This window comes from Schistosoma haematobium, chromosome ZW (assembly GCF_000699445.3).
Source record: "Schistosoma haematobium chromosome ZW, whole genome shotgun sequence".
NCBI lineage: Eukaryota > Metazoa > Platyhelminthes > Trematoda > Strigeidida > Schistosomatidae > Schistosoma > Schistosoma haematobium.
The window spans coordinates 5,597,453-5,625,324 of NC_067195.1; the positions used below are offsets into that span (position 1 = coordinate 5,597,453).

Below are 27,872 nucleotides of genomic sequence, written 5' to 3' on the forward strand. Positions count from 1 at the left end.
CATAAAATGAATAATTAAAAATGAATTAGATTTATACTAATATACAGTTGCACATAACTATCAGATTCTAACTTCTGAGTCAATTCACTAAAAAAACATATTTACATCCATAAATCTCTTAAGTTTTTTTAATTTCTAACTGACTAGTCTTTAGTGCTTTGTACCAGGCGATAAACACGTACATTTATATAGTTGACCTGAAAATGGACAAGAATAAGACGTTTGGAAAAGAACGGTTATATATATATATATATATATATATATATATATATATATATATATATATATATATATATATATATATATATATATATATATATATACCCCAAAATGGCCTGGTACGACCGAGGGTGAGGAGAGTCAGCTCTCCCTCTGCAAACGCTCTCATATGGACATGTACATACAACAATTGTCAGAGAAGTCCTACTCACTGCCTTAATAATCTCCACAACCTCTACACTGAAAGAAAAATTACTTTGAGATTTCTTTCGAAAATCATATTATTCAGAGTAACAACAAATACACAGCTTAACACTATTACCGGTGATAAAAACGTCAATATGAAAGTTAAAGGTTATAGTTTATTGAACGATATGAATAGTTGCATACTAATCATAGAAATTTCGATTAATATATATACTTTTTCTGATCGTATAAATAAACCTAATAAGTTAAATGAATGAGATTATGATAAGAGTGGTACAATATCATGAAGTATTTCATCACTTAAAAGTACGCACACACATGTAATGATGAAACAATATCTTTTATCAAATAACTGATCATTCAGAACAATGCTTACGCACATATTTAAATAATATGAATCGCAAAAAAGTAGTTCAACTATCAGGAAGAACTGTTACAGAATAATTATAGAACACACATTCTACAAAATTAATTTTACCTTATGAAATGATCATTCATCAATAACGAAAGTAGTTTCACTACATAAATATAGTACGTATGAACATTTAGAGCTGTTTGTATCTATTTGAGTATAAGAATAGAAAATCTAAATCATAACACCGCTTCGTCTGTTAGCCGTAAACTCTATTACTAACTAGTTACTTAAATCAAAAAATGTAGAGCGGACTTTCAACATGTATCAGTTGAAAAACATCTAAATATTCTTACCCGACAACTTTTAACAGTTACTTTACATGTAGACAGAAGCAGAAGTCAGCGTATATATGTATCTATAAATATATATATCCGTCCATATGGAGTATAACAGTGATATATTAGTGTAGTCAGATGTATAACTATGTTGCATTTGGACATGTTGGAATGTTATATCAATATATATATATATATATGCGGGATCACAAAGGAAAGCAGCTCTGACGAAATTATCAGAGCCAATGGAAATAACTTACATAACAGTATGCATAGAAATATAAGTGATAGGCATATTAGACAAATTAATTCACTACCGGGTCATAAAGAACACAATATCACATAAAATATTGACAAGTTATTTGTCTTTTACACCTGAGAGATATTACACTTTGAACAAATTGGACAGAAAGATAAGATGAGAAAACAAAAACGATCATAATAGAGACATAACAAGGAGAGAAAGTAGCGCCACCGACAGTAGAATCAACATAAACAAACGAAGAAAATGCGGTTTACAATTGGGAAAATCAAATAGCTTCATTAAAGAAGCATAAACAAAACACAAACGAACAGACATGAGAAATGAATAACCATGAAAAACTGAGTAAACTATGCAAATAATTGTCTTGCGAATCAAAAAAAGAACGAGAGAATTAGTAGATAAAACTCCAGAATAAAATTACTAAATGCTGGAATGTCAGGTGTAATTACACTGCCACAAATAAAAACAACAACAACACAAACAGATACACGCATACATATAAACAGTATATCTATCTTGATGTTGTTATCAGTTTGTGACATTGAAACAATGGTTCAAAACGAATAAACCAAATCCATTTTCCACATACGTATACCATGAATAATTATTGTAAATATCGGTAGAGAAAAAAAAACACAGGATCTTAATGAATCAGTTCTAAAAAGGGAGAAAGAGAGAATGAGTGATATTTATCACATCAGTTATGAAAAACAAACAAAAAAATGAAGATGTAGCTTTTTATCTAATGAAAGACATTGGTTCATTGATTTACATTTTTGTGTAGAACAAGAGAGAAATAAGGACATTCAGAGAACAATCTCTTTTATTTCACGATAAAAAACAAACAATCCAGAAAAGAATAATTAAAAGAATGAAAAGAGAACAATGCTTAATAGAACAAAAAAAAGAGGGAAAAAAGTTTTAAAGAAAATATAAATAAAGAGAACATTTTCTATGAATCAAAGAATTCAAAAAAAAACGAAGGAAACAAATGGAACAATAATAAATACACATTTTATGTAATTACTCTAGAAGAAAGACAATTTAAGCGACATTCAATATTATGTATACTTAGATTAATATTATTAACTGTACTATTGTATATTTATTGTACTCTTATCATATCAACTCATCAAGAGGTAGAATTCCTTTCATACACAAATACACACATACAAATATATACAGTTACATATAATAATTTATACGCACATATTCAGTACAGTGTATATTGCACAAATATACACATTATATAAGTAGATAAATAAATAGTATTATTCACATTAACAATAGTAACATGGTTTTATAAACAAAGTTAAATGATAATTAGGGTTACATTTTAATTAAATAAAATTAAAAAAAAGAGAAATGAAATGAAATAATATGATATGCACATGGTAAAAAAAATGATATTAGTTACTGAGTTCTCATTTTTTTCTTTTTTTCTTAAATATTATACAAATGGTCAAGAAATTTAAATCAAATGAAAAGAGAAATAAATGTGTGAAATTTGATTTAAGTAGTAATAGTAGTAGTATAGTGCTAGTTCTCGTTTTTAAAAGAAGAGACAGAAAAGAAAGATATTGAACAGAATATAGAAATAATAATGAAAAGATATATTGTAAAGGATATTTTATGAAGAGAGATAGAAGACTAAATAATATATATATATATATATATATATATATATATATATATATATAAACATTTTGTTTGTTTTTGATGTACATGTATAGCAAGTAGTGCACAGCCTAAATTGTATAGAATAAACGTTTCTACAGAAAGAAAGAAACAAAAAACAAACATATATGAGTAGTTTTATTTGCCTAGAAAAATATATAAACAAGGGTTTGAAAAAGACAGTAAGCAACCGTAAATGGGTAAAAGATAACATCAGAATTTTCTAATTGTACATTGTATACAATGGGCTAGTCACACACCCACACCCACACACATATACATAATACAGCGAAGATGGTGATGATGACGATGATTAGCACAGAGTAAGTAGTAAAATATGCACATAAATACATAAAAGAAGTAAATGAATATAAAGATAGAAACAAGAAAGTTGAACACAATGCTACATAATCCTTGTGAAAAGTGCAAATAGTACTGTAATATACATAGTAGTAGTAGTAGTACTGGTAGTAATCACAGTATAGCGAACAAAACGGAAGATTCTTCAATGTTCAATAACATCATTCACTATATACGAAGAATGATATGATTATTTCAATAATGAATTAATCAGTGATATAAACAGTTTTCTTTTTTCTTTCGTTTATGTTTCTTTTTTTTCAAAAAGAACTCTTCAAATCAAAATAATAATCATAAAAAAGAAATAAGTGTACACACATATATAATACACCACAAAGTTAATCATAATCATAGAAATAATTGATGGTTTGTTTGTTTATTTATTTTCTTTTCCATCATAACTACATTACATATCAATTGTATGTTGTGTTGGTCGAATAAAATATAATGAATTCGGTTTAGATGAACGTTCAAATACATGATCAATTGATGATTTTGATATATTTGATTGATATGAAAATCTATTTATTATTTCAATAGATGGATTAGTATCAGCTAAAGATTTAGATACAATCGGATTAGTAGAATATTCAATCTAAAAAAAAGTAAATAAAGAAAATAAAAGAGGATAAATAAAGAAAACAGACAAACTTCAATGAACAAATTAAAGAAATAGTGAATAATGGAATAATTATATAAATTCAATGTAGTAAAGAAGACATGTTCTTATTATGAGATTGTATTATAAAGATTATTGAATGTTATAATCTAGATCACGAATTGATCTTCAGTTAGATATTTTTTGATTGAGATCATGAACCGATTGATGTTAAACCACCATTGAAAACCTAGAAGCACTGGACGGCCGATTCGTCTTATTATGGGACTCCTCAACAGTGCGCATCCCCGATTCTACTCGCGGTATTCGAACCTAGGGCCTTTAGTCTCGCGCGCGAACGCTTAACCTTAACGATGTTAATGTCTAACCTCAACCAATCCGGTGAAAATCAGAAAGCACGGAATGTCTTTTCAAATTCAATGCAGGACTCCTTAGTAATTTTTATATATAATCTAAATGTAGATCAAAACCAGGATTATTAAGTCTTGTGACGAGCGCTTAGTATTGAGACATTTGAGTTGTCATCCCATGGTGTACATTTCTAACTTCAATCAATCACTATTATTGATAATATTTATCTCATACCTGAGATGGTTGGACTTCACTGGTTATGCCTTTATACTAAAACCCCTGAAATTACCTTTTCGAAGTTATATGCTAGTAAGCATATGTTGATTCTGGATTGCAGAATGTTGTATAGATTTTTATTGAGTCTCTTACCAAGATTAAAACATTTTTAGTGATTTCTGGTTTCCATTGCTTGTCTAAGACAAATTCGTGATGTGAACTATCAAGAACGTACTTTCGATAATGCCACATAGAGAAGCTGTAGATGAAATAACTCATTTACTTGGTAAAAAAGATTTTGTATTCAACCTTAAGTCACACGAGTTGTGTTTGGGTTAGGTGGTATTAAGCAGTTATTACCTGCTTCGGTTTGGGCACTCGGGCAGTATCACAGCCCTCACACATATCGAATGAGATTTGTGTGGCGCATATGTATTTGGTGCCTCCTTGATTAAGCAGTTAACTAGACTGAAGTTGACGGGACGAGGTCTGAACCACTGGCTTGATAGTTGAAATGTGACTGCTGTAACCAATAAAACAACACTTCATAGTACTTATATTCACTGAACACAAACAGCATAATCTATAATATTGCGTGATTACCAGAATGAACCTTATGAATTGTGAAAAATTAGGAATTAGAAAAATGATAGTACGAAAGATCTAATGCGATCGTTCTTGGGTTGATAGGTTTTTACAAATATCCGATTCTCGAACACGTTACATAACGTTGGAAGACGATTCAAATGGGACTATGTAACCAGAGCTAATGAAGTGTTCAAGGTACGAACTATTCATTTACTTATACTCCATTTTTATTAGCAAGATCAGGTGATGCGTTTGGTAACAGTACAATACAAGACTGTACAACTTTAGTAAGAAAAAATATTATTGCGCTAAACAGGGAACATTGTATCATCATCATAGTAGTTTCAATTTTTTTAATACTGGAAGAATCTTCAAAAGGGTAAAACGACAATAATAATAATACAGATGATGAACCGATAGACGTTAGACCACAAATGAAAACCCGGGAGCATTGGATGGTTGTTTCGTCCACAACCCTACACTAAAAATAATAATAATAACAATAAAGATGAAAATACACAAACACTGTAACTGATACTAACTAAATACAAATTTACTATTTAACTACTATAACAGATAAACAATAAAGACAACATGATTGAATTACGTGCAAATTGTAACCTAGCAAACTGTAATAATGATTTATACGGTTGGCTTATAGAGTGTAATTATAAATAAGAAATTTTGCAAAAAAAAAAGGAAACCACTAGAGCGCATTTGTGTTAGAGTTAATTCATCATATACACACGTTAAGCAATACGTAACATGTTGAAAGAACTGGGAGTATATAACATGCAAATAAATACCGACTAATTGACCTGGTATATATATATATATATATATATATATATATATATATATATATATATATATATATATGGAAATTAAAATTACACAATTTATAATTGATTTAGGTATACTGCTTTTTGGATAGGTTATACATTACACAAATGATCAAACTGCATCACGAGACAAGCCCTAACTTCGAATCCTGAAGGGAAGTGGAAAAGAGGAAGGCCAAATAACACATTACATTGGGAAATAGAAGCAGATATGAAAAGAATGAATAACAACTGGAAAGAGCTGGAAAGGATTGCCCAGGACAGGGTTGGATGGAGAATGCTGATGAGCGGCCTATTCTCCTCTTTGAGGGGTAACAGACGTAAGTGAGTAAGTAAGTAATACTCTTTTTTAAACTGCCATAGGACGGATGCCTAGTAATTAAAGTATTCGGCCTTTAACAAGATAGGTCCGACACGTGAACTCTACTCCATCGAATACATTTTAAGGAAGCCTGATAATATTATTATTTTAATAGTTGAACTCATGAGTCGATCTAAGCTAGATCACCATTCAAGACGTGAAAGCATTGGACAGTCGTTTTGTCCTAGCATGGAACCACTCAGTAGTATGCATCCATCATCCCGCATGCGGGACGCGAGCTCAGAATCATCAGTTTAGCGTGTGGACGCCTAACCTATAGACCATTGAGCCTAACTTCAATCGACTCATGATTTAGCGCAACCCCTCTTCCATTGTTTGAGACCGAAAGTCTAGCTTAGATTGACTCATGAATTCAACTATTAAAATTACTCCGATCTCCACAAACCCGCATTCTGATAATATTATTATTCTCATTTGATTTTAGTGAAGTTAAGTTCTCCATTCTAGATAGTTTAAGCGTAGAATCTACATTACCTTTCGAGACAATATGACCGTTCAAAATTTCAGATAAAAGTGATGTGTTGGGATTTTTGTTCGTATGACTAACCATTTGTTTTGTTGTTGTTGTCTCATGTCCTGCCAAGGTCAACAAAATAAACACCTCATTATTTCAACATGAAGTTTGTGTTGATGATGTTGATCATAAAGATAATCGAAGCTTTATGATTAAAATCATTCAGTAAATACACCAAAATGTCACTACACCTAATGAGTGGTTTTAAGCTGATCACATAGACATGGACATGATAAAATCAGCTATATTTTTAAACAAATTACTTAAAATCTCCAAACACCAAATTAGCAAGTGTTATTCAATGACTTCATACATCAGCTTACGAAATTTTGTACATCATAAAGCACAGCAGCTTAGAAGTCAGAAGATTACGTAGATCTATAAATTTTACCGACTGACTTGTCATCTTTACCTAAATGTGATAGTCCTGTCACACACACACACACACTCCCAATGTCTCAAATCTCAGACAGTCAAATAGCAGTATACAATGTCCTTAGGAAATAAGTTGTCCAAACAAATCATAAGTGTTTATTTAATATAAACATAACTTAAAATAAATTATCCTATTAGCTAACATTCTACACATTTCCAATTGTAACAATCACTAAATAGTAATGTGAAGTTATGATTTTAAAAATAGAACAATATAGGAACAACTTCATGAGCTGCATCATCCAAGAAAGTACGGTTTCTATGTGTTTAGTAATAAATAATCTTATCTATACAAACCTAAAATATAATGAGCATCTATATTCACTGCATAGTCGGTCAGTTAGTTATACACAATACAAAATGCAACATATTTACCCATCAGGCCAAGTTCATACACTAAATCACTACAGAAAAAGGAGATAGTAAATCGACTGGTTTTTATTAGTACAACAATAATTCGATTATTTTAATAGCCTATATAGAAAATTTATTGATAATGTAATACAGATCGATAATTATTTCAGTTATGTTATTGTATTGCTATTGTTATTACAATTACTGGGCTCCAACTCTACCTGTTTTTATCACTGTAACAAAAACTGTGCACAGACCCTGTTTTAAATTTTACCTGAATAACTGTAAATACTGATTGTGTGCAATCATGCGCTTTTCTAAAAAGCTTACAAATTATTGTGATATAAAATACTGAGAATCATTAACGGTAACACTACAATTCTAGAGTATTTCCTATCCAATCTATCTCTTAAAGAAACGAGAAAGCGATAATATTGAACTTAACACGTTCAATATACCGATGAATGAAGATAATTGTAGTGTATAATGTAGTTGAAATACTTCTCAATTAAAGATAAATGATAGAAATTAACAACTGGAGAAAAAATTCTGTCTTTAGAGTACCAAATGGTACATTTTGAATTCCTATAGTTTAAAAATAACTCAGTAAAAGTTAGATTTTTATACACTACTGTTTTAATCCTATCAGTCAGTCTTGAATGCTGTTAGAGGTATGAGAGCGGTTATCACTTCCCGGTTGCCCACACCGTAGAAGGGTTCTTCTAGAGGTACCTGAAAAGGAAATTGGATTAGAGATGATCTTAGTGACCTGAGGGCGTGACCGCAGTGCCCAAGGGACAACTGCTTGAGGTCGGTTACACAAGACCTTTTTATGAGTAATTTTCGTGTTAGCTCCGTACTTGTTGAGACCTAACAGCCGGAGACGAATATCCGTGGGATAAGGTGAGGTGTGCATCTTTAGGGTCGACCTTTCCTAACCCCACCCCTCCTTGTGGAAAGGCAGCATCGCTGTTATACTGGTTATCTGAAGGAAACACCTTGCTGTCGTCACACCTCTGTACAGTCAACAGTATGACTTCGCTTTCGAACCTTGGGTTTGCTGCTTTTAGTCTTACCACACTTCAACCGACATATCTGATATGGTAGGACATTAAAGAACGATTGTTCCAGCCAGTATAACTCGATTGGTTCATCACAATAGGCAAGCCCGACAACCACATCAAGGTAGCAACAACGGTCCATTAGATTTAAGTGAACTAATGTTAACATCTTAAATTATAAATCTTGTATACTTTATTTTATAACAAAAAAACTAAGTTATAGTCCAGGCCAAATCAACCCATAATGTTATGAAATGTCAATCTATAAATAAATGATCTATCTTATAGAAATTATTCCTTTATTTTTAAATGAATTTAACAGTTGTTAGTACACTACAGTGTGTATAAAACTAATCTATTCCAACTACTGCTAAGATAGAAAAAGAAATCTGTATAGTTTACTAGAAAAGTATAAATAAATAAATGAGATACTTGAATTTGAAAAATCCTGAAACTATTTCATTTAAACATTTAATACAAGGTATTTTAGAAGATGTAGATTTAATTAATTAATTAATTTGTTTGTTTGTTTGTTTATCTTTTAATTGTAAAGTAAACAATCAAAGCAATGCATATACATATGACATAATTAAATAGATAACAATTCGTTATCATTTATTATTCTCAGGCAGTAGTACATAGTAGTCTTCAGAATGTGAAGTATTCATTCACCTATAACATATCTATTTAATATAATCTATACAATAAAATGTTAAAGTATATTGTAAATAGTTCAAAGATATCAGTATAATCAAAAAACTTGTGTATAATTCTATACTGTATAAAAGAATATTACTATTCACAAATGTTTACTATGTTACTATGACCACTCTTATTGATAAGAATAAATGTATAACAAGAATGTGACAGGTAAAGATTTATTAACTTTATTATTATCAAAGTAAAAATGTGTAGTTATATACATCATACATCAAGCAAATTTATCAATGAACAAACTGCATTGGATTGATGAATAATATTATAATAGGGGTTTGTGGAGATTGTAGTAATTTTTTAATAGTTGAATTCATGAGTCGACTTAAGCTAGATCACTAATGAAAACCTAAGACCAATGAACTGCCGTTTCGTCCTGATATAGGACACTTGAGCAGTGCGCATCCACGATTCAACACACGGAACTCGAACCCAGGACCTTTGGTCTTGTGCGCAAGACCTGAATAATTTATTCAGTAATGATTTTAACAAAACTTATAAAATCACTTTTTTTATCCCATAACATTATCATTGAAATTATAACCAAATATATGTTATTTTGTTTGATAGATAAATTAAACAGATTATTTGTGGAGTTAATTGATTTAAATATTCTAATGTGTTTTGAAAGCAGCTAGAAAAATCATTTAAAAGCTCCAAAAAACACATTGTAGAGAAAATCTCAGTTCTTTTTTTTTAAACATTAGTTTTCCGTAAATTTACAAAGTTATGTGAGATTTATATACATGAACCACAGATTCTGTGGAGACAATGATAGCAACTTTAGACCAAAGACTAGTAGTGAAATCCAGGACGCGCATTTCGCTCCATTTTGAGACTCGTCAGTTGGATCTACCTGCATCTCAGAGTTGATGTTCACTCCGGGATAAGAACCCAATATCGTTCGCTTCAAACGCCATCGCGTTATCCATTTAGTTACTGAGTCTTGATAACCCCTAGCTTGTACAATGAGGTGAAGTTTAAATTCATTATGTATTTTTGTTTGTATCTTCCCATTTGGATTCCACTACTAGCCGCCATCCATCTTTGTTTTAATGCTTGTGACTTAAGACAGTATAGAGGCAACCCGAACAGGATGCACATATACTAATAAGAGACTGATCAATTGCAGTCCTAAACATCAATGGGAAGACACAAACAAACAATACAAAATGAATTTAACTTTAAACTAGTGAATTCCAGTCCAAATGGTACACATCTTCGAATTCAGTAGTTTCACCAAAGAAAACTAATCATTATTTTAGTATTGTCGGTAATAACTAGAACACTTCTGATAGTGTAGACTGTATTTTATTTTACATTGTTGATAAGATATCAATAAAAAATAAATAATGCCTATGAACGCAAAGTTACCGGCTATACTTATATAGTATCGAATTTATCATATACTAAGCGATTTGTAAATATAAACTGATTACACAATCAGTCAGTCATACGCAACGTAGAAATTAGGCAATATATTGGCATTCATTCAATTTGCCATATGACGTTAGCACAGCGAAATGTCAGAGAAGTATAAATAGTAACAGTACTACTGTTAATAGTAAAGAATAAACATAAGACATGATTACAGAAGAAAAAATGGACTAAGAGAATTTTTTTAAAATTTAAAGGGTAATTGATAAACTAAGGATCTAAGGGAGGATGAATAGTGGATGCTCCATTGTGAACGATTGCGATCTATGTCACCAAAGGTCTCTTTTAACTATTGATTACAACAATCGCGTAGACACATCATTTCATGATGTCACGTTTTGGTTTGCGCCCCCTAACTTTCTGATAGACTAAATACGGAAACATTTTGGCATCATTTGACTATTCAATGAGAGAAACGAATAATAATAGTGTGGCACCTTCCATTCACTTAATTAGTGGAACATTAGTTGCTTCAAGATTACATATAGGCCTTGTTCTTGAATAATTACATGAACCATGAAGAAAGAGAAATAGTAGAGCTTGATAAAAATGTTTGGCTATAATTTCTAGTGAGTTATGTCACTATGTTCCTGGTTCTACTTATAAAGGATAGATTCCCATCCAAAGCAAATAATAGTTGTTAAGTTATGGATAGTGTCTTATTCAATTTCACTATTTTTATCAACTTATTTAACCAGGTGCAAACTCGTGTATTAGGCTTTGATCCACACACTAAATGCGAAGGCTTGTGATACTACCCGATTGCTCAAACAGAAGTATATGGAGTGCAATTCAAACGTAGGGGTTTTAGTGGTTGAAAACCATACAATTCCAGTAAATTTAGGCTTTCTTCGTTATGCACATTTATCCTAAACCGATATGGAGAGCCAATCAGAAGTGACCTAAAGGACAAATGCAGTCCTTTGGCTAAGAAATGGGTCAATTTCCTAAGGATAGAATGCTATATATATGAATAAGTATGCACAGCATTATATTCGGTAGCCAAATACATTTTCTCACTCAATCTTGTGTTCTCGCCCAAGATGTCAGTTGGGAGGTTAGCGTGTCGCACGCTGTGTATCAATATCAGAATTGCCACACTGCCCGTTAAAACATAAACAATACACATTTAAAAATGTTACCATTTTTTCATACCAGTAATCAACTTAACACCCTAATCATGAAACCTTACCACTTGATGAGAAAATTTATTCCTCTAATTACTTTATCGAATGAGAAGAGTAAATTGTGTTTATTTTCGGAAAAAAACAATGGAAAACATTAAGCAAACTCTGAAAAAAAAACATGTAAAATAACCAGACAATGAAAATACGCTTCTTTAAATTACTTTATGAAATAACAAAATACATTAAAACTAATTTATTCTATATGTGGTTAAATTAAGAATACGTTTATAAGTATACTCCTTGAATAACATCTTCAAACCGTAATCTTTCCGATTACCGCTTATACTCTTACTAACTCCACCACTACGGGATTTCAATCAGCAACCTCATCTCCGTGCTAGTGTGGTATGCCAACTCGAACTGTTGTATGTACATACGAAGTTCGACGTTGTTACTGTCTGTCTGTCTTATAAGTATGCTTGTTTTTTTCAAAGAACCAATACTTTCCATTATTCATTGAATAATAAATAAACAAAATTAAAAAAAAACAATTCCGTCCAACAATCAATAATATTTATAACCTAGCACAAAAGACAACATAACACTTCAAACTTATCCTTATTTACTAATAATATAGTTCAACATTATAATAAAATGTTGAGAAGGAAAACAATTTATAAAAGAAAAAAACTATATGAATATTTAATATTGAAAAATATTGTAATAAAAAACAAATAATCTGTATCACATTGACATCAACAACAGTCAGTAGTAAGTCAGTCAGTCAGCTACAATGTAGGACCAGGCACATATATGCGTCGGTCCAAGTTGCCATACCTCATTAACAGAGAGAGATGGACACTGGATTCATAAGAGTAGTTAAGTCAATGATGATAATATATAAAAGAAAGGTTGCATATAAGGATATAGTACTTATGGGTTCCAAATTTATAAACACTACAATAAATTTGGTAATGACATGAAATCAACTATCAGTGATACAAACGTTTCTTATTATATATTAAATACTAATACAAGTTAAAATAATTGATTCTTTGAACATATGAAAAATAAAGATATTTTGATAAAATTTTGTTTATCAGTTTAAGGGATTTGTGGAATTTGTTAATGAGATGGTGAACAGATCCAAGTTAGATAACTACTGAGTATCTGGAACATACTGATTAAGTGTTCCGTCTTAGCGCATACGATCACGGCATTAGGGATCGAGCCCAATGCCTTTGGATCTAGCTTTGTTTTAACTAATTGCCGATACTGTATGACTAACTTCCAATATCTCCGATGGGTAATTACGTGACAACTGACAGGACTGAACTACATTGATCACCATTCCTCATTAGAAGTTCGGGAATTACCTCCTAAAATCAAGGTTAGTTAATGTACAGAAAATCGAGGGTATTTATAGTGTATCAGATGGCCTCGTGTTTCTGGAAGGTTCTGGAACTATGCTAAACGCAGAAGAAGGATAGTTAATCATCCAATGAGAAATGTGACACGTGACTTGACACTTTCTAGATGTCTCTGAGAGACCCCTACTCAACGCTGATTGGATCAACTATTTCCCAATGTTATCAGAACCCCTCCGAATTATTCTTCGGAAATGTTTTGAATCCCCTCAGTATTGATGAGATCGCGAACGTATAAAATTTGGCAGTAAGAAATTCATAAAGGATTATGAACAATCAAGATATTTCATTTTAGTTAAATCCCATTTAAATATATACATCATAAGAATAAAAAAACCTTTAAAAATTTGTATAATTCTATTAAGTTTCTAAAGTGATGATGAATTACAATCCCATTAAGACTGCAATGTTACTTAAAACCCCATTTCAATAATCTCAAACCTACATGGTTCAAACAATCCACCCTACTTACCAATTATTTAAGTAATAAAATAGTACCATTAACCTGTATACAACAACCATTGAAATATTTTCCAAAACTTCATTCGATCACGAAGTTGTAGTACTTTGTTTATTGATTTATTTAAGACACAAAGTTAATGAAATCACATAGAATTTTTATGATCCCAATATTATAAACGACAATAACATTAGCTTAAAAATAACAATGCATATTCGGATTAAAATGTTTCTCAAATGTTAACATATTCATTAATTTGGCTTGTGGCTGGTAGTGCAGTACAGGATGCGGATTTCACTCTACTTGGGACTCATTAAATGGATGTGCCAATATCCGTGTTGATATTTACACTAGTGCGAAACTTAAACAACAAGAAAACTTAAAAAGGAATGGAGGACAAACCTAAATCGAAAGTAATAAGTATTACTAAGCATTGACTACAAATATTTTATTATTTTGCAAAGCCAACACATACATACTTAAACACTTGACTGATTGGCTGATCGCTAGTAAATAGTTCAACATTTTTGTTAATCATTCATAGTCCACTATCCAAACTTTATAATCATTGAGTATTTGAGAAAAATATCGTGTACACAATTCAATTTTTATGTATAATAAATGATTTCAATAGTTAGGTGGATAACGCGATAACACTTGAGGCGAACGGTACTGGGTTCGAGTCCAAGAGACGACATTAACTCTGCGATGCAGATACATCTAACTAAAGAGTCCCAGATAGGACGAGAAGCGCGTCCTGGACTTGACTGCTAGCCACCATTTATCTCTGCTGACATTGATATATTGGTTATACAATAAAGAAATGGAATAAAGTTGTATTCTATTTTGTTACTATTTTTCCCATTGAATTATTACAACGTAGATTCAGTGTACAACGACGAAAAAGAAACAATATTAAACATCATATATATAATACAGGAAATTGTTTATATACTACTTATTAAACAAAAATATCGACGATGAGCAAGCTAATAGTATTTCGTGCAACAAAACTAAAGTATGGTCAAGTGATTGAAATTATGTAAAGTTTATTACAGAAATAAAATAACAATATATATAGAGAGAGTTAAGCTGTATGTGCATACATATATATCAGTGAGTGCATAGTTTAATTCATCATGAAACTTTTTTAATTAAAAAAAACCCACCACATGATAACAACAATAATATACAGCTACCTTTGTATTGTAAAAGATGGAATGACCTTCATTTCTAGAACCAACATTTTGTTATACCAACTATACAATAATTGATAAGAATATAAATAATATACAAATGGATAGATATGAATGAATGGGTATATGAAACAATCAAACATAACTTTTCATGTGGTATATTAATTATCTAATATGTCATTATTTTTTTATCATATACGTGGTCTAGAATAACTGTAGTGTTCAGATGGTGGTTGGATGTAGTCAACAGGAAACCATGAACCCAGGTCTATAGCATTCGATCTGCACTAAGAAAGACTTGACACACACATAAATGTCCTAAAAGCAGAATTCCAGGTTCCCATTTTATTTACAAACACGAATAGTAAATCGATATCATTAATTGGAATATAATTCATTGTTTCATGATCACAGAAATTGTTGGAGGGATTACATTGAGTTATTTATTACATTTACAAACTGTCATGATTGGCTATTTTTAACTTGAATACTTTTAGATTTTAATCATTTGATATCACCATGTTGAAACACCGGCTTTGGTGATTTGCACATGTGTTAGGAATGTCAACCCGGCATCTTTGACGATGAGCACTATTTTTAGGCGCTAAGGATAAATCGAAAGAGCGGAGAAGTGTATTTATGAAATGGACTACTGGTATGAAAGAAAGGTATATGGGGATGACATCTGTTGGTTTATTATGACGCCCTGGTTGTACTCCTAGAGATTGTACAACTCGGTAGCTTGAGACATTATTAGACATAACTCAAAATAGAAGTCAATGGAACCCTAGTACATTTTTCCTTGATATTCTTCACAAAAAGTGATAGGAACTCATTTAACTGAAAGGATTCTTCCTGGTTATATATATTTTAAAATGAACTATCTCTCTCATTATAAACTATTCTCTTCCGTTCATTTTTACTAATTTAATTATTTTTGACGATGTACCTCATTCCATCATATACCTCTTCATGATTTCATCTTATTTGTGTGATTTATACTTTTTTTACTGACCAGCCGTGTCTTGAATAAATCAAAAAATATCTCGACCTATGGTGTGGTGAATGCTACTTGTGTTGACAGACTCAAGTAGTATGTAACAGCAATTGGGAGTGGAATGCTTGCCAGTAGAACAATGAAACAAAGAGAGGAAGCGAAACAGGGGACAATTGGGATAAAGACAGAATTCAGGAAATCATACAGTGTGTATTGGACAATTGAAGGAAGATGTACGAATTCTGAAACTCAATATCTTGATTAAGATAGAAAATAATTGCAACCACATCAAATTACTCAATACACGTGGTATGATACGGTAACGTGGGCCAATGTATACGTATTTCAGGCTCTATATCGATTATGGCTGACTATCGCGCCAGCTGTGATTGTCTAGTTGATCAATGGATGAAAAGCAGTTGAACTCTACATAGACAAGTGACCTGGCAAACACCATTCACTGAAATCTAATTAGGAATATATGCGAAATATTATCTACCATCAATAGGACGTAAAACTCATACGAAACATTTTGCTCAAAATGATAATACAGGTCTGTAATTGAACAGCTTCTTTAGCCAAAGGAACATAATAGACTTAGTGGATTGATTGAATAATGTTTGTGACAAATATCATCAGTGTTCAAACTCATACTCAAAACTGCTTCATTTTAAGTAAAATATTCCCAACTAATCTGCTTACGCATCTCAATGCCATCGACACTAAGTCTGTACATGAAGATATATTCAGACACCTGATGGACTAATGGACTGGAAGTTCAATGTGTAGATAGATCAAACTCATTTGGAATTTTTCAGTGATTTCTCGCCAGTTTTAGAGAACCATAAAAATGCTGAAAACACTTCGACCTATCAGCATATTTTAGAAATTTCCAAGAAAAATCTAGTAAACGATTGTCTTCCTTATTTTGACTGGACAAATACTGAAATTGTTACTAGTTTTAGCATGTTCGCAAAGAGTTCTAGAACTACAAGGTCATATAATTATATAAATACTCTCGTCTTTTTTGCAAAAAGAACCATAGAAACAAAACCCTTATACTTTTCACCTGTTTTCTTTTCACGGATTCATGAGTAAGTGGGACTAGGAACTTAACGTTCTAGCTCATCAAGTTTAACCAAATGTTGAAATATATAAGTACTATTGTCATGAATTTCAAGTCATTAAATAGTTAAAGGTTTAAAATAATGAATGAGAAAAGTTTTAATGGAGAACTGAGATGGACCAAGAAATAATTATACATCTAGCAAGCAAATTCCATATACTTATTTTTTGTAAAGTGAGTACAATAAGCCGATAACGTTTATCATACATTAATTAAAATCAATCTAAGTCTTATTATTTTGGATTTCTCAAAAAATGTCTCACTTGTTAAGCCGTGCATGAACTAGTACGGTCAAGTGTACAGACGGTTTGCTCTACCTTTCAAAGTGCTCTCATAGCTAAGTGTTTACACTTTATGCCAAGAGAGTCCTACTCTATCCCCTCAGGCGGCATGTGATTTTTTTAGAAAAAATAAATGGAAAGCAAACGCTCAAAGTTGGACAATCCTGATTCCAAATCAATAGTGTATACGGGCTCCAAGATTTATAGGAAACGAATGGTGTGAAATTATTTTCGATTGTTAGCTACTTTGAGAATGCAGCGCTTGACATGGCTTCCCTCAATTGTGGATCAGAGCTTTAAGTCAAAAGAAACTATCTGTTTCGGTTCGGATGACAGGACATTATCCCGGCAAATACAGATATTTTTTAGTGTTATGCTTTTTATTTTCAGTGCCCAGTTAATCGTACCAGATTTCATGTGAATTAAACAACTGTTTCTTGAAGCTAGGGAGAGTAGCTGGTCCTTATAGATTGTTCCCAGTTGTTTTAAAAGATCGTAGTTCAGTTTTATAAATTAGATGAACTGAGATATTAGCCTCCGTAAGGAAGCTAGAAATCAGACTGAATGTCTCAGCTTATAGAACAAGATAAGAGTTCACTTGTGACAACCACAAAGGAATCACTTTGAGCAATATTTCATCTAAAACATTAGGATCCATAACTATCCAACGCTTAACTGCAGAGTGTGAATAGCAAACCTGGGAAAACAAGACTGATTTCATGCCTTAGCGTGAATGTACAAATTAAATGTTCAACCTTCGTCAGGTTTGAGAATATAGGTATACTACTAACACTTAACTGTAGTTATATTCCTTAGACTTGAGGTGGAACCCAACTCTGTTAGTTGGATTTGTTAGAATGAGCGTTAGTCATGTGACGTATAAGTATTTGTCACTGTTTAGATTTTTTGGTTTTATCTGTAGACAAAATAGTCAACTATCGTCACATTATAGGGTTACTTGATCAATCTACGTGTATATTCTACAAAAAAGTCTTTAAGAATACGTCATTATGTAAAGACGATATTAGCTGAGTAGATTAAGAATAAAGTTCTCTGTTCCTACCTAACACTTAGTCACAGAAGAAAGAAGAGTATAGAATAACGCTAAACTAAAGATTTGGAAGAGATAGAATGGGCATAATTGTTCCAATATCATCAATTTTGGCCCATGTCATTTGAAGTCTACAACCACGGATTAGTTATTATAAGGTTTCCAACCAGGGAATCTGCATCTATGAGGACGATGAAACCTCAGAGATCAGGGACTTGAAAGATTAATATAGTTTTGCTTGACCTACTTGGCTCTAGCTATTTTCCAACCAACTCCTACCCTAGCCAGTCTCTAAGATATATGGCGGATATATATGCGTAAAATGTCTTTAGAGCAGCTCAGTTGATAAACTTATAGCTCCATTGACTAATTTACCTTTTTGATACTCTGTCCCTAAACTAACTACTATTCGTAATCAACTGTTAGAGACGTTCAATGATATTGCATAAAATCAATGCTAGTGGAGCGGTTGTATAATTGCTTAACTCCCTCTAGATGTCGAGTTACGTAACTCTTAACTTTCTATCCTGAGATCTTACTTATTCTTTGATCTGTACTTCTCGTGTACTTCCATATTTACACGGTAGCCGAAATTGATTCTACTCCTCTTTTAATTTCGTTTTTTCTTTGCCATTCAATGTGGCAACTTGGACTAACACAAATCCGTGCTGTACCTTACATTTGTTACGAATAACTGATATATTTCAATATCTCCACTAGTAATCAACTCTGAAAGGACTCCTAAAATAACTTTAGTCTATTCTAGCTGATAAATACAGGAACATCAATTGTTGCGACTCCAATTTGATACAATGTTAGTTAACCATCCCATATGAGTATTAAGCTATACATATTTAATATCCTTATTTACTGATAAGTTATTATTAACAATCTGAGAAACTAGTACAAATCAATTATTATAACTCAACAAAATTTAGCTGATAGATAATACAACTATCTATTCACCAACAGGGTCACGAGCCTCAACCAGTTTCCCTTTAAGCTCTACAGCCAACTGAACCATTAGTTCTAATCCTGTCCACTTTTTACTTTGGTATGGTGTGAAAAGCTTGGAATTGCCAGTCGGTCACGCTCTTACAGCACTACTTAAGTTTGATAACAAGTGTTCTCTCCATTACCTAAACTCTCTCACTACTGAATATATATATTTCACTTACCAAGTAACTATCATCTTCAACTGTAGGCTGAAATCGTCTGTTTTCCAATTCCGGTAAGCTATCCACAGCATGTAAAAGATTATGTTCAGATTTAGAAAATGGTGCTTTTAAGTATGAATTATTTTGTGCGACCGATAATGTCGGACGTCGTGTAGTTGTATTGAAATGATTATTTGGTTGTGAAACATAATATTGACGTGATCCTGAAGAGATATCAGGACGAGAGCGGAAATAATCACGTGATATTATAGTAGTAGTTAATGGTTTTGTGACAGATGGCGATGCTGAAGAATATTGAAATGGTGATTTATAAAAGATAGGACCATCAGTTAAATATGATGAATTTGGTGGTTTCAAATTAATCTCATTATTTTCATTATTTATTCGTAATGGATGCATGAGATTATATGTGGATGATGGCTCAGCGCTGCTTGTTTGTGATAATATCATTGAACGACTCATATGATTTGATTGATTCTCGACAGGTTGTAAATGATGATACATGGAATTAGAAGAATTTAAATGTGGTGGATTAGGAAAACAATTACTGTTTTGATTAAACTTCCATGTATTTGAATAATTGTGATTATTATTAGCGTTAGCATTGTTATTATCATTATGATTATTATTTAAATTAACAATTGGATCAAAATGAAACTCATTAATTAGATTTCCTGACTCACGATAATCATGATCATGTAAATCTTTATACTGGATTCGACCCCTGCGATCAACCATTTCTTGTGTAATATATGGTGAATGCTTAGAAACTGGTATACTAGCATTTTCATCAACAATTTCTAAGCCATGAGGATGGTATGGACTTGTGGAACGTGAGAATGGAATTGGAAACTGAGGCATTAAATCACCACCACTTCGAGTGATCCAATTATTATCATTATCACTTTTAAAAGATTTCAAACGAGTTGGTGAATTGACTAAACAACTTTCTTTGGCTGTAGGCATACCATAACTTGGAAGTAATTTTGATTCTGAAGTAAGATATTGAGGCAGTGCTCTTTGTCGACGAAATCCTTGGGATAGCTTACGTGCAACACCTCGATTTCCAAAAGAATTGATATTATGTCTGTAGGAACCACTTTCAACCTCTCCATATGTGTGTTGAGAAGAAATAGATACTTGTCTGCCAGGTGTAATATAAGGTACATTCACTGAAGATCTCTCTCCACTATTTTCATCTGATCCTGGCTCTTGATAAGAACCAGATCCAACATCCTTGTTAACATCTCCAGAAGGTTGAAAGACTCGCTGAGAATTTAACATACTAGGGTCACAATTACAAAAGTAATTATTGTCATTATTGCCATTTTCTGACTGCATTCTGGGAAATACTTCATTGTCTTCTCCACTCCCACATTCAGGTAATTGATTATTTGTTCCATTAAATTTGTTCAAATGATTCGACGCATCATATTCGTCTCCAACCCCACCAGAAGCACTAGCAACAGAAGAAGCTGGACCTTTAACTTTTACGACAGCATCTTCATTTTCAGAGAGGCCCGAACCTTCTTCATCTTCTCCACCAGCAATCCAATGACTAGCGAGTGTGAGAGGAACAGCTTTTGTCATATCATGATAATTACTATTTTCTCCTTGATCGACCATTACAATGACAGCGTGTGTGCAACTTGTGTCGCATCGCGTCCCTGAACCAGCCCCAACAACACTTGCTGTACTTCCTATAGTGCCTCCACTACTTCTAAGATGAGCTGCACCTGCACTTATAGGTCGACGATTTGATGAATTGCTGTTCGTTGTTCCTATACCAGGTTGAAGTCTGTTTGGATCATTATTACGATGTCCACAACTAATCGGTATAGAACTATCCGTTGGTTGACAAACTGAGTCGGTATTACCAACTTTAGCCGAAGGAGAAACACGATTAGCTTGAGAATGTGGAGAGTAAAAATGATCTACTTTGGTAACATCTTTAGAGGCAGCTTCACGAGCTCTCGCCGCTCCAGCTTCTTTAACAAGACGTGGAGTAGTGGCAGGTCGATGCGACCGTGCACCTGCATTTGAAAATGATTTACGCGGTGTATTGTTACCTTGTTGCTGCTGAGAATTGTGATTGCTCAAAATTTCGTCGACATTATTACGATGATGTGAAACTACACCTGATCTTGAATTTAAGGCACTACCATTTGGTCCGCCATGACATGGGATAGCATCAAAAGATTTCCCTACATTAGCCACTGAAGTGGTTACAACTGGACTTACAAGAGCTAAGTTTGAACTACTTCCGGCCAATCTAGTTCCACTTATATATCCACTTGAGCCTGCACCAACATTTAGCCGATTTTGATCCACTCCAGAAGGAATACCCTTTCGGAGCTTGGAGACATCTAGTGTTCCCTGTGTTCCAGCTACAGTGACCTGAGCAGCTTGTTGAGTTGCTATAGGTGTTTGTGTTGTATGGTGCTGATTAGTCTCATTAGCACCAGTAACAGGCGTAGGCTCAGTTGTTATCTCCCAATCAAATGGATCAGATTCATTTATCCTACGACGTTCCATATAAGCGTTAAGCAAAGAATGCAAATATATGTAGTCTGGACGATCAAAATAGGTCAAATTTTGAATATGTTCAAGAAATGGTCTAAATTCACGTGGCATAAACTTTAATAACTGATTATGATCAAACGTTTGTTTCATCAAGCCAACCTGCTCCTTATCTTTGATTTTTCGCCAAGGTAATTCACCGACTATGAATTCACCAAGCATATAATATAACGACCAGAGATCATCATGGCGTCCAAGTTCCTTATTTGAATGAGCATTAACAGAAGCGTACCTGACAGTACCCCGAAAACCAGCTACCTGTCTAGGAGCTCGAATGTCTCCGTTTGCAGTCGTATACTGACGAGCCAACCCAAAGTCAAGAAGCACAATTTGTCTAGGATTAACAGCGCCAGGTCCGATCCCAGTTCCTAATGCAAAATTTGATGGTTTTATATCTCTATGAAGAAATCCAACATTATGGACATTTTCAATAGCAACAAGCATTTGACGAGCTAGTCGTACAGTTGTACTTATAGTAAAACATCCACGACGAGTTGATCGTCTTAAATCTGCTAGATTTTTACCTTGAAGACTCATTACTATATAATTGAACTGTTCATTTCTGCCACAACCGATAAAACGACATGTGTGTGCACGTCCTTGTAATCGTTTAAGTACAGCAACTTCCATTTTTAATACTTGTTTCGGTTGTTGTGCCGATTCAACTTTCACAGCAACTTTTTGTTGATTGATCATATCAACAGCTTCATAGATTTCACCAAAACCACCGCCACCAATTTTAGTGTAAACTCTCCATCTTTCTTTGATTATTGTGCCAACTGGAACAATATCACTACTTGTAGACGTCATAACGAAATGATAATTCTGTTAGGCATGTAAGCCTACAAGTGACTGGATTTTCAAATATTTAGCAAGCACTAGAATAACGGAAATAATAAGCCAATATTAGTAGAACAATACTGATAAAAAAACTTAGAATATAAATAACAGATAGTTAAATCATCAACACCGAACAAGTGAAATAACATAGTCTATAGGTGGATTGCATTAATTCAGATTGCTACACTTCTCAGAATTATTATAAAATAACTAAAAAGAACAATGTGCAATAGAGAACTAGAGCCAAAGAACTGAAACTACGGGACAAATAGATGACACAAGCAAAAGAATCCTAGTTCAGATTTACAAAAAGAAATGGTAAAAAATGAAGATATGTTCAAGACTAATCATCCCATTACTTCAGCGATCTCCATCAAGGGGCATATATTTGTTCATATAACTTGTATATCAAAATTCACCTCAAATTATTTATTAATGTGATTAACCAACCAACTACAGATTCAAATACCAGGAGATTCAGATCGCACTTTTTGTTTAAAGGTTGATAATAATATCCAGCATTCCAGAAGAAAATGAGATAGAACGCGACTCGAAACTTCAACTCTCGAAGAAATTAAGACACTGTCACTGCAAGAATATCAAATAATTCCAACGCTATACACTAATAATAGGCAGCTAATAATATTAACGAGATATCTATTCACCACCATGTTCAACTTGGTATACAAAGACATCCATTTCATTTAGTTCATGAAACTAACAGGAAAATAAATTGACTAAGACATTTTCTTATGTTTTGGTGATAAATAATTCCATTGATAATATAAGCAATTCATTATCTTCTTCATGCTACCACGATACTACAACACAGAATTCAACATATCTAATGACTTACTGATTAATTATGATAAATATTGAAAGAATTACGGACAGCATTATGAAATTTTATACCTCTCCCAATATTCCTTTCGATAAGCGTGTTGTCTAGAAAAATGTGTTAAACCTGTTTTTTGCCCCCTAAACTAATTCATGGCTATAAATTCAGGTACCTTTCCAATCTAAACTGCATATACACCATGTAGGTCATTTGGTGACCAATGTTAAGTAAATTTATATACAGTCCAAATACTAAGGGTCGAAAATTGTTAGAGGTGAGGAAAGCTAGTCCTCTATCCTCATGAACAGTGCAGAACTGCAAGAGATAATTTGGGGGCTTTTCAATTTTTTTCCTACAAGGATAGTCACTTGGGGGTGTCAAGATCATTCACCACGAAGTTTGAGGATGACATTAAAGCATGTGCCTTACGAATCATATTACCTTGTTATTACGTGGACCAATTAAAAAACAACGAAAACTATCTGCTGATCTGGGTTGGAAAGCTTTACGATAGCAAAACGTAAACAAATATAACTCAACAGACAGGTGATTATTTGAAAGTAGATAAATACGGATCTGAATCGTAAACATTAAAATGTCTAAGCAAAGTTCGTTGGACTTCCAATTAAAACGTTCAAACAGCATTTTCATGGATGCAGATCACTCAGAAATAGTGAAATATGGCCTCATCTGAGAAGTGATATATTCATAAAGAGCTAGAGTTTTTATCCTAAGAATATGAATACATCTATTGAATATGACTCTTTCAAATGTCTTATAGTACTGAGAAGGAGTGCACCCATCACCATTGATTGTTTATGAAGAACACTTCAGTCGATGAACCTTTCAATCTTAGGACACTTTCAAAGTTTAAGAAAGACCTTAAAAATGTAGTTCTTTAGATAAAACCAACAGTTTTATAACTAAGTATTCCAACCTACCAAGAGGTACTATTGTATCATCTAGTTCGGGTAACCAGATAGTTTAGTCATTTGTGTACTATATCCTGAGGGTACCACGAACGTCAACCACCAGGTTAAAGACACAAATGTTACTGTATACATTTCAATGGACCAACCAAGTCCCATTATTAGATCTCCCAGTAAGCATGATTCAAGGTGAATGTTTGAAGTTTTGTAAGTGTGTTATTGAGTTAAGAGCTTTTATTCTAATTATGTGTAAATCTTGCATCCCAAAAAATACGGCTCATGATATACTTGATAAACGTTCGGCAAAATCGACTCAAAAGACAATTTACTCGGCAAATCTCCGCGTAACCCACTAAAGATGCTTATTTATTTGTTATGACTAATCGATTCCAAGTTTATAAACGAGTTTATGTCCTGTGGAGCTATGTAATCCAATCTTCGAGGCCGCTTCCTTGCCATATTCGATAGTGTCTTTCAGAATAGCTTAGTAAAGAACAATGAAGATAAGTTATGATTATTATTCTGGAACACGCAGTAGACGCAAGAAATTCAACTTTAGGTTTGTCCTACGGAATCATTTGCAGGATCCAGTCAAACATTCCGAAAGATCTGCTCCTAAGCCTACGTCAAACTGAGAAACTTAAGCTATTCACAACATGAAACCCCGATTTAGCATGCGGAAACGGTTTGGTAGGTCTTTTGCTTTTCATCATAGCCAAAGTTTATGGTTTATTTAGTTTACCCATTTCTTCCAATGGTTATATTGCATGGTTCCATTGTTACGATTATTAACGCTGAAGAGGTTATTTCTAATAATGGTTTTTGATTATGACACACACTTCTTTTTTACCATAATGACAGTAACTCTTTTCACTCCATTGATCACATACTTTTCAAGTATCATAAATTCATTTCTTCAGTGGATATTAACTTATGAAAACCATGCAGTGGAATTTCATGTAATAAATAACATAAAATTGAAATACAATTATTCATTGACCTGCGATTCATCGCACACTTACTAGTGAGCAGCCTTGAAAATAAAATGGTGGAAAAAATACTCGGTAGAATTAACAGTTTCATTACTTGATAAATGTATTTAACAGGTTATCTATCAAAGACAATTAAGTAACACAACTGTAAGCAACCGACGATTTAACTTCTCTAAAAAGTTTTTTGGAATTGGTCATCTATATGCAACGTAGAATCTGGGACATATGTGAGCCGATTTAAGTTCATACACCTAATCAGCAGTGAGGCATGAAATCAGTATGATAAGGGGAGGGGGAATGGGTTCAACTATAATAGGAATTCAAATACAAAAATGCAACTCAAGGGCAGTAAATGAGACTTACAGCGAAAAATATGTGATGACAGTGGATTTAGCGTAAGGAAGGTAGGATGGGTGAAACCGTTTTTAAGACATCCCCTGATATCTTTAACATCAGGCTATGATTATTCATTGAATATCAACCGAGAACAATGAAAACAATTCGATTTGAAGAATTACTAGGATAAAACTCTGAAATAGGACAAATCATGTCCACCGATAATCGATGTATTTATTGTACTTCCTAACGCAGTCAAACACCCAACCACGTCCTATATACACTCTGTGAGGTTTTTAGTTTTTAGGAAGTGAAAGAGAAAGCCTAACCCGAAACCATACTCTAAAAATACAGCTAAGCTTTAGTTTCATAATCACCAGTCAACCATATGCTAAGCGATGATTAATTCCTACATAGATACTAGTAGCTGATAATATACCGAAATGAGTAATGTTACATTCAAAGCAAACCGATACATATTAGTAACAACTAACAGGCTCACTAAACCCAAGCAGATGGAAAAAGAGGGTGACGGCGCGGACAAGGAAAAAGTGTCTATTTTCCCTTCCCTTATATCGACTATGTGGAGTGAAATCTGTAAACACCCGTGGCATACAGGTTTTCACACCGAGTCATCAATACTTGGAACCTGCTGCCTGAAGCAGTGGTGTCCGCACCTTCAATTGACTCTTTCAAGAGAAGACTGAACACTCACAGAAGCATACTAGAAAAGGAATAACATAGGCCGTAGGCCTTCTCTCCTTACTACACAAATCTGAATCTGTGTAAATTAATTTACAGATTGTTAGAACAACTGACTTACTTTTAAGACACCTGAAAGTTCATACAATCTTACTAAAAAGCTTGTGGCAAACAACCAACAGATATTCATAAAGAATACAAACAAGTGGAAATTATCAAGTAAACAGTAGGTTATTTGGTTCCAACTACGAAAATGCAGACCTAAATTCAGCGATACTACTAACATCAAATAAAAAACGTGGAGACTTCAGGCACTGCTTTTACTACCTAGAACATGGTTTTTATCTAAATTTATCTTATTCTAAGGATATACATACCTTGGAATGTAAAGAAGGGGATGAAAGTCGCTCCATTTAAATATTGCGCCAGGTTTTCAAGGAACGGGTAAATATATCTACACATTTTAAGAATTTATGAACTTCTCGGTTAATTACTATTATAAAATTCCGAAATCATATGTACATTTGAGCGCTAGTTCGATGTGAATCTGAGCAAAAACACCTAATATGGTCTTTATATTATTCTTTTTTAAACCTGCGTTGTGGTAGATAATTCTATATTATATGAAAGTATGTTAATGCATCTGATTTCATAAAAATATGAGGCAACTAAAGTTAATCGTGAAAGAAGAGACTGAAGGAAGATGACCAGAATAGTCTCAGTAAGCATGAGTGAAATGAAAGTACACAATGGACCTTTAACTTGTCATCTGTAGTGGCATTGGGCCTTAACCGCACAATCCTCATTGCTGAACACGAAAAATTTGGGAAAATAGATGTTTGACTTAGAAAATTAAGCCACAGGTAATACCAATATTAACA

The 27,872-nt window shown here is 33.0% G+C and overlaps 1 protein-coding gene across 2 annotated transcripts; it reads right to left on the reverse strand.

The window, feature by feature from the left end:
- Positions 1–324: 324 nt before the first annotated feature.
- On the reverse strand, positions 325–27,437 carry MS3_00002645 (uncharacterized protein). Of its 2 annotated transcripts, none has more exons than XM_012936292.3 (3): positions 27,369–27,437; positions 19,775–23,232; positions 325–4,013 (listed from the first exon to the last, which is right to left on the reverse strand). In XM_012936292.3, exons 2-3 carry the CDS (start codon positions 23,162–23,164, stop codon positions 3,825–3,827), a joined length of 3,579 nt encoding a protein of 1,192 aa, XP_012791746.2. In that variant the 5' UTR covers positions 23,165–23,232; positions 27,369–27,437; the 3' UTR covers positions 325–3,824. The 2 variants fall into 2 exon arrangements, with proteins under 2 accessions (XP_012791746.2, XP_051070221.1); XM_051210248.1 differs by lacking the exon at positions 27,369–27,437 and adding an exon at positions 15,115–15,204 and having other exon boundaries at positions 19,775–25,666.
- Between the last annotated feature and the right edge of the window lie 435 nt (positions 27,438–27,872).